The sequence below is a fragment of the Pelodiscus sinensis genome, chromosome 1 (genome assembly GCF_049634645.1).
Source record: "Pelodiscus sinensis isolate JC-2024 chromosome 1, ASM4963464v1, whole genome shotgun sequence".
Classification (NCBI taxonomy): Eukaryota; Metazoa; Chordata; order Testudines; family Trionychidae; genus Pelodiscus; species Pelodiscus sinensis.
The window spans coordinates 235,922,897-235,936,473 of record NC_134711.1 but is presented as its reverse complement, the minus strand read 5'-3'; the positions used below and the strand labels follow the sequence as shown (position 1 = coordinate 235,936,473).

At 46.5% G+C, this 13,577-nt stretch overlaps 1 protein-coding gene across 5 annotated transcripts in view; it reads right to left on the bottom strand.

Annotated features, from left to right (window-relative positions):
• The window catches only part of SH3RF3 (SH3 domain containing ring finger 3), a 394,619-nt gene that overhangs the window by 106,756 nt on the left and 274,286 nt on the right, over positions 1 to 13,577 (bottom strand). For 3 of the 5 annotated variants that reach the window (XM_075918091.1, XM_075918083.1, XM_075918106.1), the window contains exons 2-3: positions 12,108 to 12,383; positions 370 to 465 (exon numbers count right to left, since the gene is read on the bottom strand). In XM_075918091.1, coding sequence (XP_075774206.1) covers positions 370 to 465; positions 12,108 to 12,383 — 372 coding nt within the window. The remainder of the gene's footprint in view (positions 1 to 369; positions 466 to 12,107; positions 12,384 to 13,577) is intronic. The other 2 variants (XM_075918115.1, XM_075918099.1) reach the window with 1 other exon arrangement.

Below are 13,577 nucleotides of genomic sequence, written 5' to 3'. Positions count from 1 at the left end.
GTGGCTAGTCAGTTATCAGCACTTTCTTCTTCTAAGGTGACTGTAAATAAGGCTGCACAGTGAATTTTGTACTATGATTAGTCTCTTCTATTTTCCTTATGTATCTCTGAGATTACACCAAAACCTCTTGACTGGAAGCCAGTGACAATTCACCAACTTACATCCTGTCAGTTGGTTTGAATTAAATTGACCAGGATAAGAGTAAATTCATTGGGTGGTTTATATCAAAACACCAAAACAGCTTCTAGTTTCTGCCATTCCAAAATAGTTTCTCCATTTTTCAGGAACCCCAAGGTTATTCTGACCTGCTGTGTGTTTAAATAAACATCAAACACAAAAGAAAGCATGCGCAATCAATTGTGAGCTTACCTCCACATAGAGGATAGGGAAAATACCAATTTTATCTCCCAGCATTCCTTCTGCCCAGTTATCATCTACTCGCCTGATAACAGTCAAAATTTCATCCTAAAATCAGAGAGTGAAAACCACACACAATAACAGTTAGATTTTATATGGAAAGAGCAAAATGCTTTATGATAACCCCAAATTCATTATCTAATTAAAACAAACTTTCTCTGGTCTGCATGCTGTACAGTGATTGGCATGAAAAAGTTAGCATTTGCCAAAGACATTATTACTATCTATATTACAGTAGCAACCAGAAGCCCCAACTAAGATCTCTGTGGTAGGCACTGTGCAAACACAAAGGGTCAGTCCTGCGGGAATTCTGCAATTTTACTATGGCTTCAAATGCAGCAACTGCAGAATTCCCCCAGGACTAAAGGGTGTCTATGCAATTGGAGATGAACGTGTAAATCCACTTCACAGAGACATAACTGTGCCAGCTCTGAGCAAACTAATTCACTTGTAATGGAGTGTAGCAATAACAATGCAAGCAATGGGTGCATACTTGGCTGGGTATGTACTAGTAGCAGCTCATACCATCCTGGCTACACTCCAGTTTTGTGCATGTTAGCTCAGAGCTAGCACAGGTACGTTTCCTCAAGCTGGGATTTACATCTCCAGCTTCAACTGCAGACAAACTGGTAGTGACAGGTAGTTCTTGTTCCCCAGAGTTTGCAGTCTAACTAGACAAGACAGACAAAGGGTTCACAGACCCACAGACATATTAAGTGAGTTGCCCGTAGACATGCAGTAAGCTGGCACCAGAACAAGGACTAGAACCCAAGTTTCCTGACTTTCAGTCCAATGTTGTGCTCCCTGAATCACACTGCTCTCTTGTAGGAATAAAAACCAGTTTTGTCCTGCACTTTGAACAAGAAATAGCTGCAGTAACTCTGTGATTACCAATGGCAATTCACTTTTTAACAGAGACCACTATGTGTTATTGCCGCTGTGTTTCATTGCCAAATAGGGTTGACAGGTGTCCGGTTTTCACCCAGACAGCCCGGTAATTGTGTCTTCTGCCCAGTTAAAAAAAACAGAAAATGTCCGGTATTTTCTGTTTTTCTCGGACGGAAGGCCGGCGGGGACATTGTTCCCCTGCCACGTCAGGAGGGTTGCGTGTGTATCCCTGGGGCCACTTTAAAATCTTCCCCTAGCCTCGCCTGCAGCACGGCCAGATACTTCAGGTTCCTCTCCTGCACATGGGAGAGGCACGCACAGGAAATCCTGCGCGAGGGAGAAGCTCTACATGCTGTAGCCCTGCGGCATTTCATCAAGGCAGCAGTGAAAAAGAGGCTGCAACTCCTTCTAGGGTTACCAAGTAGGTCTAGAAAACATACCGGACACACTTGATGGGGGGAGGGGGACCAGCCGGGAGCGGGGCAGGGCTGGCCGGGGGGGGGGGGGGGGTGTTGGAGCAGCGTGGCTGACCCAAAGAGATGGGGGGAGGTCAGGGGCAGTGCGGCTGGCTGGGGGAGATTGCGGGAGGGCTGGTGGGTGGAGGGTCAGGGTAGCGCGGCTGGCCAGGGGAGATCGGGAGGAGGAGAACCGGCCGGCAGGAAGCAGGGGTGGCCGGGAGGGGGTTGGGGGCAGCGGAGCTGGTCGGGAAGGGTCGGGGGAAGTGGAGGGGAGAGGGGGCGGGACTGACCCGGGCACGTGCAGATCCCAGGGCGCTGTCAGTCCTGTGCACGATCCGGAGAAGCACGAGTGAGTCCGGCTGCGGCTCCACCATGAGCTCAGGAGCAGGGACAGGGCTTCTCCTCCTTCCCAAGGCATCAGACGCAGCCAGGGCTCCCAGCACTGATCGCGCCCCGCCTCCCAGCCACTCACCTAGCCCCCGCCAGGCTTCCATCTGGTGCCCAGCCAGAAATCCAGGAAATCCCGGATATTGCACATGTCCGGTATTTTCTGGATTTTTTGATTGGACAGAGGGCCCAAAAACCAGACTGTCCGGTAGAATACCCGACACCTGGCAACCCTAGCTCCTTCCCAGGCTCAGGCAGCTGCAGAGGCTGCCAGCAAAATTCTATTTGCCCTGAGCAGGTGTGTGAGAGGAGAGGAGAGGGAGGGAGGGGATCCATTCCCAGAGTGGGAGGGAAGGGAAGCCACCTTTTGGAAGGAAGGGGAAGCCACAGCAGGGCCAGCTTCTCCCCTTCCTTCCCGCCAGCTTCCCTGAATAGGCTGGCTAGCCTCTGGCAGACTGGAGCCTTAACAGTTAAGGAGGCATCCAGGACTGGAGGGGGGGGGGGTAGATACCTTGCAGGTATGGGAAGGAAGCCCCTTCCCTGCATGGGGTGCATTTAGGGAGGAAGGGATGGCTACATCTGGGCAAGCCCCAGAACTCCTTCCCTGCAATAGGCTGGTTGCAGCAAGGCCCTAGCTAGCCCTACACTGGCAGCAATGCCTCCTTAACAGGGACCTGAAGGAAAGGGGGGTGGGAGGGAGGAATCCCTTGCAAGAGGGGGAGGGAAGGGAAGCCCCCCCCCCCCACCTCTTCCCTGCATAGGGTTAGGGTTGCCAGGTATGAGGTTTTCACTTGGACAATCTGGCAACTGCCTCTTCTGTTTGGTTAAAAAATCCGCTCAAACCAGACGGAAGTCCAGCGTCCTTTTTTTTTTTTTTTTTTAAAAGCTCAACCAATTTTCCCCCCACCACGTTCAGGATTTTTTTCTGAAAGTATCTGGCAACCCTACTGCTAAATGCTCAGACTGGCCTCAATCTTCGTAAGTGGCCATTCTGCGGAGCAAACTCAGCTGGTCTGGGATGGAGGGTGTGTCTAAAGCCTTACTTACACACACATCCCCCTTCTTGGACCAGCTGTTCACCACACTGATCCACGAAATGTATTAAAACAGTCTATACATTGTTCCCCCAAACCCTTCATCCCCAAGGGGCCCGTGCAGCAACTGAGAACCAACAGACCTGATCACACCTCCCATTTCAGCTGCAACTACGGCTGGCAGGCTACATATGACTCATTGGGGTCTCAAAACAGTTTGCTTATTGCTACCCATGCGCAGGGTTGCAACTTTCTGTTAGTTTCTATCTGCATGGTTTTTTTCCTAAGGTACCCGCCTCCGGAGCCAGAGGTCGAGGGTTCGATCCTGCCCTGCCCCCCCCCCCCTCTCCTCGGGGACAGCCACCATAAGCTAGGTAATGAACGGACCTGGCACCCTGGGGACATAGGAAGGATAAGGGGGGGCCAGAATGTAGGGAGGATGGGAGGCTCCTCCAGTGTCCCTTGTAAAGCAAGGGCATGTGAAGTGAGATGAGTGCTGATGGCACACAATATTGACTGTAAGAGCTATCCACTCTCTCTGCATCCAATCAAAATGCTGCGACGGTTCAATTGGCACACCCCGCAAATTCTAGGTACTCAAGTGCAGTAAGCAAAACTACCCTGTCCTGGGAAACCGTTTTGGTTATGACAATCTTGTGGTCCGCTGAGATGAAGGAGGGCCCAACACCATTCTAGGAGATGCACTTTTTGTCAGTGGTAACTTAGTTTTACTTATTTATGTATAAAATACTAGCGTCAATGTACTGCTGTAGGGTCTATTTTGTAAACATAATGAAATCTTATAATCAAGAGATTCCATTTCAGTGCAGCTCTATTAAATCTTAGCTGAGGGATGTGGAAAGGACAACAACTCTTTGTACTTATTATACAGCATGAGGGTCTGTTGATTAGCAAGTTTTTCCTCTATTCAACATTTCCAGGTGCAGACAAAAATCTAAAACATGTCAATGATAAGCTCTTACCACTTAAATAGAACTCTGAGCTATCTCAGTTTGAACCATTGAATTCACTGCAGGTGCCTCTACACTGCATGCTTATTTCGAAATAAGCTATTCTAGAAGAAATACTCCGAATTAGCTTATTTCAAAATAGGACATCTACATTACAGGGAAGTCTCAAAATTAGTCCGAGGCAGGCTTCCCTGATGTGGATGTGCTACCTTGATTGAGAACCCCAGAAGGCATGGGGGAGTAATTAGTTTGAATGGCCCTGGGGAGGAGCTATTTTGAAATAGTAGCAGTGGAGCATCCACACTACTGCTATTCCGAAATAGCTATTTCAGAATAGGCATTGTTCCTTGTGGAATGAGGTTTACAGAAGTCGGAATAAACAGTCTGTTATTTCGAATTTGTTTTGAAATAACAGAACTGCTATGTAGATGCATCCTGACTGAATTACATTACAATGATCATTTTGTGGTGATGGGTTCACTACAACAACATGAGATTTGAGCCATCACTGAGGGGTCCCCCAGAAAGGCATGTGGCAGTGGTCCTAAAGTGAAATGCCATGAGGCCATTAAATGTGTTCTGTGACAGGCAATTAAGGAACAGAGAGGATTGGTTTGGAAGACTTCTGAAAGACTTCTGAAGTTCACCATCTGATCATTCACTTATTGCATCAAACCTTTCTCTTCCATCCCTGTGAAGAAACTCAGTGATTTCCTCTCTTGCTACTTATGGGCTTTCCCTGAACAGAGTTATGGCATTTCTTGCACTAACTTTGTTTATGGAAATAAATAAACTTTTCCATTTATTAATGTTTTGGGTATGGATGGATGCAGCTGTCCAGCAATGTTGCATTTATCTGTAATGGTGATACAGTTCTCTGGTCAACAAATTTATAAGTGAATAGCTACACTGATCGAGAGTGCGAAAATACCTCCTAGGTTAGGAAGCTTTGGCAATTGCTTTTGACCGAATATTATCATGTTTCACATCCCAAAGACTGCAAACTAACTCAAATAAGTTAAACAATTCCTGTGAGTCGTTCACCTCACAAACCCTAAGCTGAAAGATAGTGAAAACAGTCAGGGTACGTCTACACTACAGCGCTAGTTCGAACTAACTTAGTTCGAATTAGTTAATTCGAACTAAGCTAATTCGAACTAACGTGTCTAGAACTAAAAACTAGTTCGAATTAGCGTTTTGCTAATTCGAACTAACAAGTCCACATTGAGTGGACTCTGAACAGGGCTTAAGGATGGCCGGAAGCAGTGCCGGCAGGGCATAAAAGGAGGACTTAGAGCATGGAGATGCTGTCTCAGGCTAGCCGAGGGCTGCGCTTAAAGGGTCCCGAACCCCACCCTGGACACACAGTTCTAAGGGGTGCCCCGCTTGCAAAGAAGTTCTGGCTTGGAGTGCCCGGAGTACCTACACTGGGCACATCACACCACTCGGCCATCAGCCCGGCTGCACTTGCCGCAGGCTGCCATCTGGGGAGAGGGGGTAATTGGGGGGCTGCAGGAGAGCTTCCACCCCCAGAAGCCCGCAGAGCCAGCCCAGTCCTCCCCATCGGGGGCTCGTACCCCATTCCTCCCTCACCTCCTTCCACTTATCCTTCCCTAGCCCCCCTTCTTATTGATGTACAAAATAAAGATAACGTTTCTTCCAACATTGACTCTGTCTTTATTGAAAAAAACTGGGGGAGACTGGGAAAAGGAGGTGGGAGAGGGGAAGAGAAAGGCTGGGAGAAGGGAGGGCAACTAACATGATCAGGGGTTGGGAACAGGTCCCAGATGAAGAAAGGCTACAGAGACTGGGACTGTTCAGCTTAGAAAAGAGGAGACGGAGGGGGGACAGGATAGAGGTCTCTAAAAGCAGGGGTTGGGTGGAGAGGGTGCATTCAGAAAAGTTCTTCCTGACTTCCCATAAAGAAGGACTAGAGGACACCAAAGGAAAGGAATGGGTAGCAGGCTTCAAACTAGTAAGAGAAAGTTGTTCTTCTTCACAAAGCAAATAGTTAACCTGCAGAACTCCTTGCTGCAGGAGGCTGTGAAGGCTAGAACTAGAACAGAGTTTAAAGGGAAGTGAGATCAAGTCATGGAGGTTGGGTCCATGGAGTGGTATTAGCCAGGGGGTAGGAGTGGTGTCCCTGCCCAAAGTTTGTGGAAGGCTGGAGAGGGATGGCACGAGACAAATGGCTTGGTCACTGTCTTAGGTCCATCCCCTCCAGGGTCCCTAGGGTTGGCCGCTGTCGGCAGACAGGCTACTGGGCTAGATGGACCTTTGGTCTGACCCAGGACGGCCATTGTAAGCTCAGGGCTCAGGGTCGGGGGTCTCAGTGGACCCCCTTGATTTTCATGCACACCTGCTCCTGGGTGGCCAGGCTGGCAGCTCTCCTGCCCTAGACAGCCACTTTCCTGTGCTTAGTGCGGAGATCGTGGACGAGGTCCATGATGTCCGCACTAGCCCAGGAAGGTGCCCGCCTCTTGCGGTCCAGGGCAAGCTCCCGGGAGCCGCCAGCCTGGTCCCGGCAAGAGGGGGTGGGCTGGGGGGCATCGGGTGGGTGGCTCTGTGCCGTGCCAGGTGCAGGGTCTGCTAGCTGGGTGCTGGCAGGCTTGCACCTGGCACGGGCACCGTAGCCAGCCCGTGCCCCTTTAAGGGGTCCGGGGCCGGGAGGGGGGCATAGAGTTTCCCTGGTGTTGGCCAGAGTGGCCACCAGGGAAACCTGGGGAGGGCTAGCCTCCCACTAGTTCGAACTAAAGGGCTACACAGCCCTTAGTTCGAACTAGCTAGTTCGAACTAGGCGTTAGTCCTCGTAAAATGAGGTTTACCTAGTTCGAACTAAGCGCTCCGTTAGTTCGAATTAAGTTCGAACTAACGGAGCGCTAGTGTAGCGCCTATTAAAGTTAGTTAGAACTAAAGTCCGTTAGTTCGAACTAACTTTGTAGTGTAGACATACCCTCAGAGATTGTGTGCGTCAGCTGTTTGTAACAACCATAGGGATTGAGGAGGAAGCATTTGTGCTTCTGATGTTCCAGAAAAATAGATACTATTAAATTCCAAAGCCTTTTTCTGAAATGACCATTTCTGATTTTTGTGGAGAATTGCCAATACTGTGTCTCTGCAAAAAGGAAAGTTTAATTTCTGTGTAAATCTTACAAAACCAGAACACTGTGTGTGTGGAATTGTGAAGGGTCACCTCTCCACACTGACCCTGCAAGAGCAGGATTGGGCTAATGAGGCCCAATCAGCCAAACAGGTTGCACTCTGGGAGAATAAAGCCTGGGAAAAAAGTTTTAATTGGGGTAAACTCATCTATGTGGGGACAAGCAGGACTTATAAAGAGAGGAAACTGGAAGCTGAGGAGACAGCATGGAGGAAACCTGTTTGGTGATAATGAATAGGAAATCACTATGGGAGGGAGAGTCAGGGCAGTAGGTGTGAGGACTGTCTAACACCACTTTGGGTGTGTCTACACAGCACCGTAACTCGAAATAAGATATGCAATTTGAGCTCAATAAATTGCGTATCTTATTTTGATGCTATTTCAAAATAGCTTATTTCATCATTTGTCGCTGTCTACACAGTGCCAAATTTAGAAATAAAGCGCTATTCCGAAACATCCCTTACATCTCATAGAACAAGGTTTACAGGTTTCGTTCACAGCAAGAACGAAATAACAGGCTTGCTGTGAAGACATGGGATACCTATTTCAGGATACTCTGGTATCCCAAAATAGTACTGCAATGTAGCTGTACCCTAAGGCTGTGTCTACACTGCACCGCTTTTCCGGAAAAGGGATGCAGATTAGACCAGTTGGAATTGCAAATCCGCGGAGGATTTAAATAACCCCCTCGGCATTTGCATTTACATGGCTGCCGCTTTTTTCCGGCTTGGGGATAAGCCGGAGAAAAGCGCCAGTCTAGACGCGATTCTCCGGAAAATAAGCCCTTTTCCGGAGGATTTCTTATTCCTACTTATTCCTTGAAAGTAGGAATAAGAAATCCTCCAGAAAAGGGCTTATTTTCCGGAGAATCGCGTTTAGACTGGTGCTTTTCTCCGGCTTATCCCCAAGCCGGAAAAAAGCGGCAGCCATGTAAATGCAAATGCCGAGGGGGTTATTTAAATCCCCCGCGGATTTGCAATTCCGACTGGTCTAATCTGCATCCCTTTTCCGGAAAAGCGGTGCAGTGTAGACACAGCCAATGTGACTTGGCTGGAGGGTCAAATCACAAAGAGGATGTTGTGGTTCCTGGAGCAAAAGCGGGGTTGCAGGCTGAGAGAATGGTAGAGTGTAATTACTGGAAGAAGCATAGACCTGGCACGCTGTTCCTCAGATGACCAGGAGAAGGCCACGTTAGCAGTGAGTAGCGCACCCCATCTCAGAATCTATAGCTTAGGAGGGTAAAATCAGTCATCTAAAAGAACAGGTTGTTTCAAGAGCCTGCCATAAATTCTCATATTTTGAATTAAATTTGGTTGACTTTTGATCAAACCTATTGTGATGATTTTATATTTCCAAGGTAATCAGTGTACCTTTATGCCAAATTTTCAAAGACTGACTAATGCCTGAATTGGGTTAGAACTGCAGATGCCAAATCTGTGTGTTTGAGCAAATCACATATTTACACGTTGGGTTCCATGGGCCTTCATAATGCTCATTTTTGTAGGAAAGCAAGGTGCAATCTTTGAAAATCAGCTATTATTTCCTTGAGCATGCTATTGAGAAATTCCATGGATCACAACAAAGCCTAAAGTGTCAGTTAAATGTCTTTATTTACAGAAAAATGTCATGGCATTTGACAGCTAGCAGCATTCTTATGTTTTGAACAAGCAAAGATTTCAATGTCTAATATTTGCTGCCTTAAATTAGTTGTATTGCAGTGCTACCTATTGACACTAGAAAGGTTCCCAACAAGACTATGAACAGCAAAACTCTACAGTTCTCTTATGAGAGCCATTCAATCTCCATTCAATCTCCTGTACTCTACTATTATACATACACTAAATTGATTTCTAGGCAGCACAAATGAATACACGTCTAAAAATTGTTATTTCAAAACCCGACTGAATCTACTGTAATTTCCCAAGTGACATTGGAGGGTCTTTCTTTCCTTTTCCTTTTTTTTTTGTTTCTTGTCAGTTAAAAGCCTTAGTGTTAGTCATTACCTGACAGCCTCATGAACAGTACTGTAAGATGGGCAATCCCATTTTATAAACTTTGGCAGAATGGAAATCAAGTATAAATAATTTTAAATCAATTTGTCTTACTGAAAAATCAACCCTTTTGTGAGAAAATAACACAAAATTGTGTCTCCAATGACAAACGCAATTCATGGTATGATATTTAATAGAGTAATTTGCTGCTGTTAATGCACCAGTACAAAGCAGACTCATTTGCTGTTCCATGGAGATAACTCTATTGGTGTTACATAACTGGACAGATTTCAGTGATGGCAGAATGGCACAAGAAACTACTCTGCCTTGCCTGCCATCTACACTTGCCAGCTGGCAAGGAAGTCCTCACAGCAGCATACTACTACAGTGACAGCATGACAGCAAAGGAAACACCCCCTAAATTGAAATGTTAAGAGGCTGGAATGTCATTCGGTAGTAAGGAACTGGTACTGAAAGTGATAGCTCTTGGTAAAGCTGGCACAAAAATTATTAATTACTGCTGAGGGCTCAGAGGAAAGAAATAATGAAAATGACCACTGTGATTTAAAAAACCTGCTACAATAGACTACAGGAAATGGGTTTTATCTTTATGGTTTTAAAATACATTTGCCCCTGGGGCACTTTTTTAAAGTGGCATGGGGACATACATGTTGCGCAGGAATGACATTTTGGACTAAATTCTAATCTCAGGGTAAATCTGAAGAAACTGTCCTAAAGCAAGTGGATGACTCCAGGTTTAACTAGTGTAACTGAAAGCGGAATCTGGTTTCTTGCTGGATTTCTTGCGTGTAGCCAGGGCCGGATTAAGCGGGGGGGAGGCTAGTTCGGCAGCTGCCCGGAGCGCCAACCTTAGGGGGGGTGCCTGATGGCAGCTGTAAGAGGCGCCGTGCGCCCAACAACCATTAGAGCTGCAATCAGGTGCCACGTGCCCAGGGCCGCGCAGCGCCCCTTAGAGCTGCCATCAGGCGCCCGGGGCTGGGGGCCGCGCGGTGCCTCTTAGAGCTGCAATCAGGCGCTGCGCGCCCGATGGCAGCTGTAAGGTGTGCTGCGCATGCGCCGTGCTTCCGGGGGCAGAGCCACACATGCACCGCGCTCTCTGCCCGGGGCGCAGGAACGGCTCGAGTTGGCCCTGCGTGTAGCACAGAGACTAGAACTGATGTGTGACAGTGTGTTTGTATGGGGGAGGGGAAGTAGGTCAAATAAAAACAGCACCAGACTAGATCCTGAGATACCGTGCAAGATGCAAATAAATGTGGTGCAACTCGGTGGACTAAATTTTGATCTAACTTTCACTGGTGCAAGTACGCTGCAACTCTTTTGAACTCAGAGGAGTGAAACTGATGTAAAACAAGTAAGAGATTGGCACCGGGATGATATAAAGACCTACCCAACTGCTAATACATAAATTGCTAAGAGAACCCTTCCTGGAGCATCACAATGCCAATGGGCAGTGCACCAGAGGCACAGCCGGTTAGGCAGGTCCAACGTGTTCCTTTCTCTATGGTCAATTAACTTTGCTGACCCCTGCAGAAAAGAACTGATTTTGTTTGGCCACAATGAAGCGAGATCAACGGAGAAGGATAGGTGCATCATCTCTTCCTGCCTTTTACACCCTTGCCATTGCAGGTGTAATTTGTTCCAGGCATAAAATAATATTAAAATTGATTTATTCGTGTCCTTTTAATGTCCAGAGTGGTTCCAGGGTAAATCACAGTACCTTCTCTAACAGTGGGGTTCTGACAAAGATCAGAGATAAGAATAGGGATGTAAAAGTCCATTTAATTGGTTAGCTGGTGAAACTAAAGCCCCAGTCCAGACTCCAGGAACAAACCCCACCTGCAGCAGGCCCCGTGGGGCTGAAGAAGCTCTCCAGCTCCCATTGGTTAAACAAACTGGTAAGCATCGCCCGTCAGCTTGCTGGTTAACTGGCTAACCTTTCACATCCCTAAGAGGGACATACATTCATTTCACTGTATATAATTCTGGAGTAGGAGAAGGGTGCAGGCACTATACATTTGGGAGGGGGCAGCGAGAAGGAAACCAAATACTCCTACTGTGTTTTTCTCAGTGATACCCATAGACTTTCTTGTCACCATGGCTTAAGATACTGACCAAGGTGCTGACCCTGTCGGTCAGGGTGGCTAGCTCTCGGCCTTGCCCCCAACCCGCAGTGTTGTACCCCCACCCCCACACTGGAGCCCAGTGCTCTCTCACTGTAGCCTCTGGATGCCTGCCCCAGACTGCTCCACCATTTCCAGTCCCAGGCAGATGGCATGGTCTCTGCACCAGCCTGGGCCTTGGCACAGGATAAGAGCAAAGGGTAAGAGCCACAGAGCAGGAAGGGGGCAAAGTGTGGGCCACACCTGGCAAAGTGTGGGCCACACATGGCTGTTTGGGGAGGCTCAGCCTCTCCCGGCCTATGATACCCACTGCCCACGATACTGGCAGTATCATGAAGTCCAATGAAAAAATAACGAAGTACAGCAGTATGAAAAAGACCTGTATTTGGTTTGCCTATAGGATTGTCTACAGTACAGTTTGAAACTCTCCAGCCAGGCACTCTCTGGTGCAGTTCAGTGTTATTAAAAGTACTGTAACCCTTTGAAAGGAAGCCTTTTAAAATTCCATCTTAAATGAAAAGATGTTCTAAGTTATCAGCTGTTGGTGCATTGCAGGGTACTTTACTCATGGTGGAGCAGATTGCCAGCAGCAGCAAAACAAACACATCTTGAATTACACCAGTAGTAAGTAAGAAGATGAAAAACAGCTTTTTACTTTACCTTGGTGAAGGTCAAACAGTCCTTGTCTTGGTCTTTATCCTTTATTTCAAAGTCATAAAGTGCTTTGCCCTGAGGCGGAGCTTGTGGAAGGGGCTTGATACATTGGATGTAGCTGGCTGGAAAGAAACCGTGGTTTCCGTTGAGCTCTCCATGATACCAGTTTTCATCTACCTTTCGTCGTAGTATGATAATGTCCCCTTTGTTAAACTTGAGGTCACCAGGTTCTTTTCCCTCATAGGTGTAGAGAGCTTTACCATAGGGCAATTGAGAAATACTCTAAAAAACACAAGACAATAATTGTAAGTAAACTCATAACATGCACCAACTCTTTCCTTGAATTCTCCATCTACTAGTAACTAAGGCCACGTCTTCATTAAGGAGAAGATCAAAGTTGCCGTGATCGATCTTCCAGAGATCAATTTAGTGGGTCAGGTAAAGACCTGAGGGCACCCACCTGAGGTGGCCACCCAGAGAGATTCAAGTGCTGCCCAGCTGTGAGCCCACAGTGCCCACAGCTGACAGCATTTGTTTCTACTGGTGGTGCACATTTGCTCCTGTTGGCCTCTCACTGTGGGGACAGTGGCGAAATTAAAATCAATGAACTGATGTTGATTCCAGTTGCATATTTTAATTCAGCCTTCCCCTTTAGTGTAGACCTGGCCTAAATGATGATCAGGGACTGATCTACCATCATGATTCAAATTCATTACAATAAAACAACATAATCTAAATTTCATGCAAAAAAATCAACATTAGTTCAACATTAAATACCAAGAAATGACACAGTTAGGGTGAAAGAGCTCTAAAACACTGAAGCATTGTACTTAGGTTTCAAAATACTATTTAATTATATGAATGATACTGTGTTTGCTAATTCATACAATGTATAATACTTAAACTAGAATTTCTTACAAAATATACATGCAATAAGATACAATATTGTACATTCAGTCTTGGTTTGATTTTTAAGTCACAATGACATCTACAAAATAAATTAAGTTTGAAGGAAATTGGTTCATTACATTAGGAGTTATGAATTTAAAGATATTAAGTTGAAACTTTTTTACTTCATTTGTTAGAAAAAGTCCAACTGAATTGTAATAGCTTTTGTGTTTTATAAACAAAACCTCTTAATCCTTTCAAATGGCCCATATTGCATGGTATTTACTAAGGACTACTGTATGAACATACATAAACTGATATGTAACCCTCACTATAACTTACTGTACTATAACATCTTTCAGTTTGTTTCCCAAAATACTGAAGAGATCTTATAAAAATGAGGAGTCCTGTGCAATGTTCCCTCTAATTTTTTCTATAGAATACATTTTGTTATGTGCACTGAGGAATGTGCAGATGTGCACCTCCAGTAGAAACAGATGCTGTCAGCTGTGGGCACTGTGGGCTCACAGCTGGGCAGCACTTGAATCTCTCCAGGTGGCCACCCAAGCGCTCAGCTTACCGGGAACA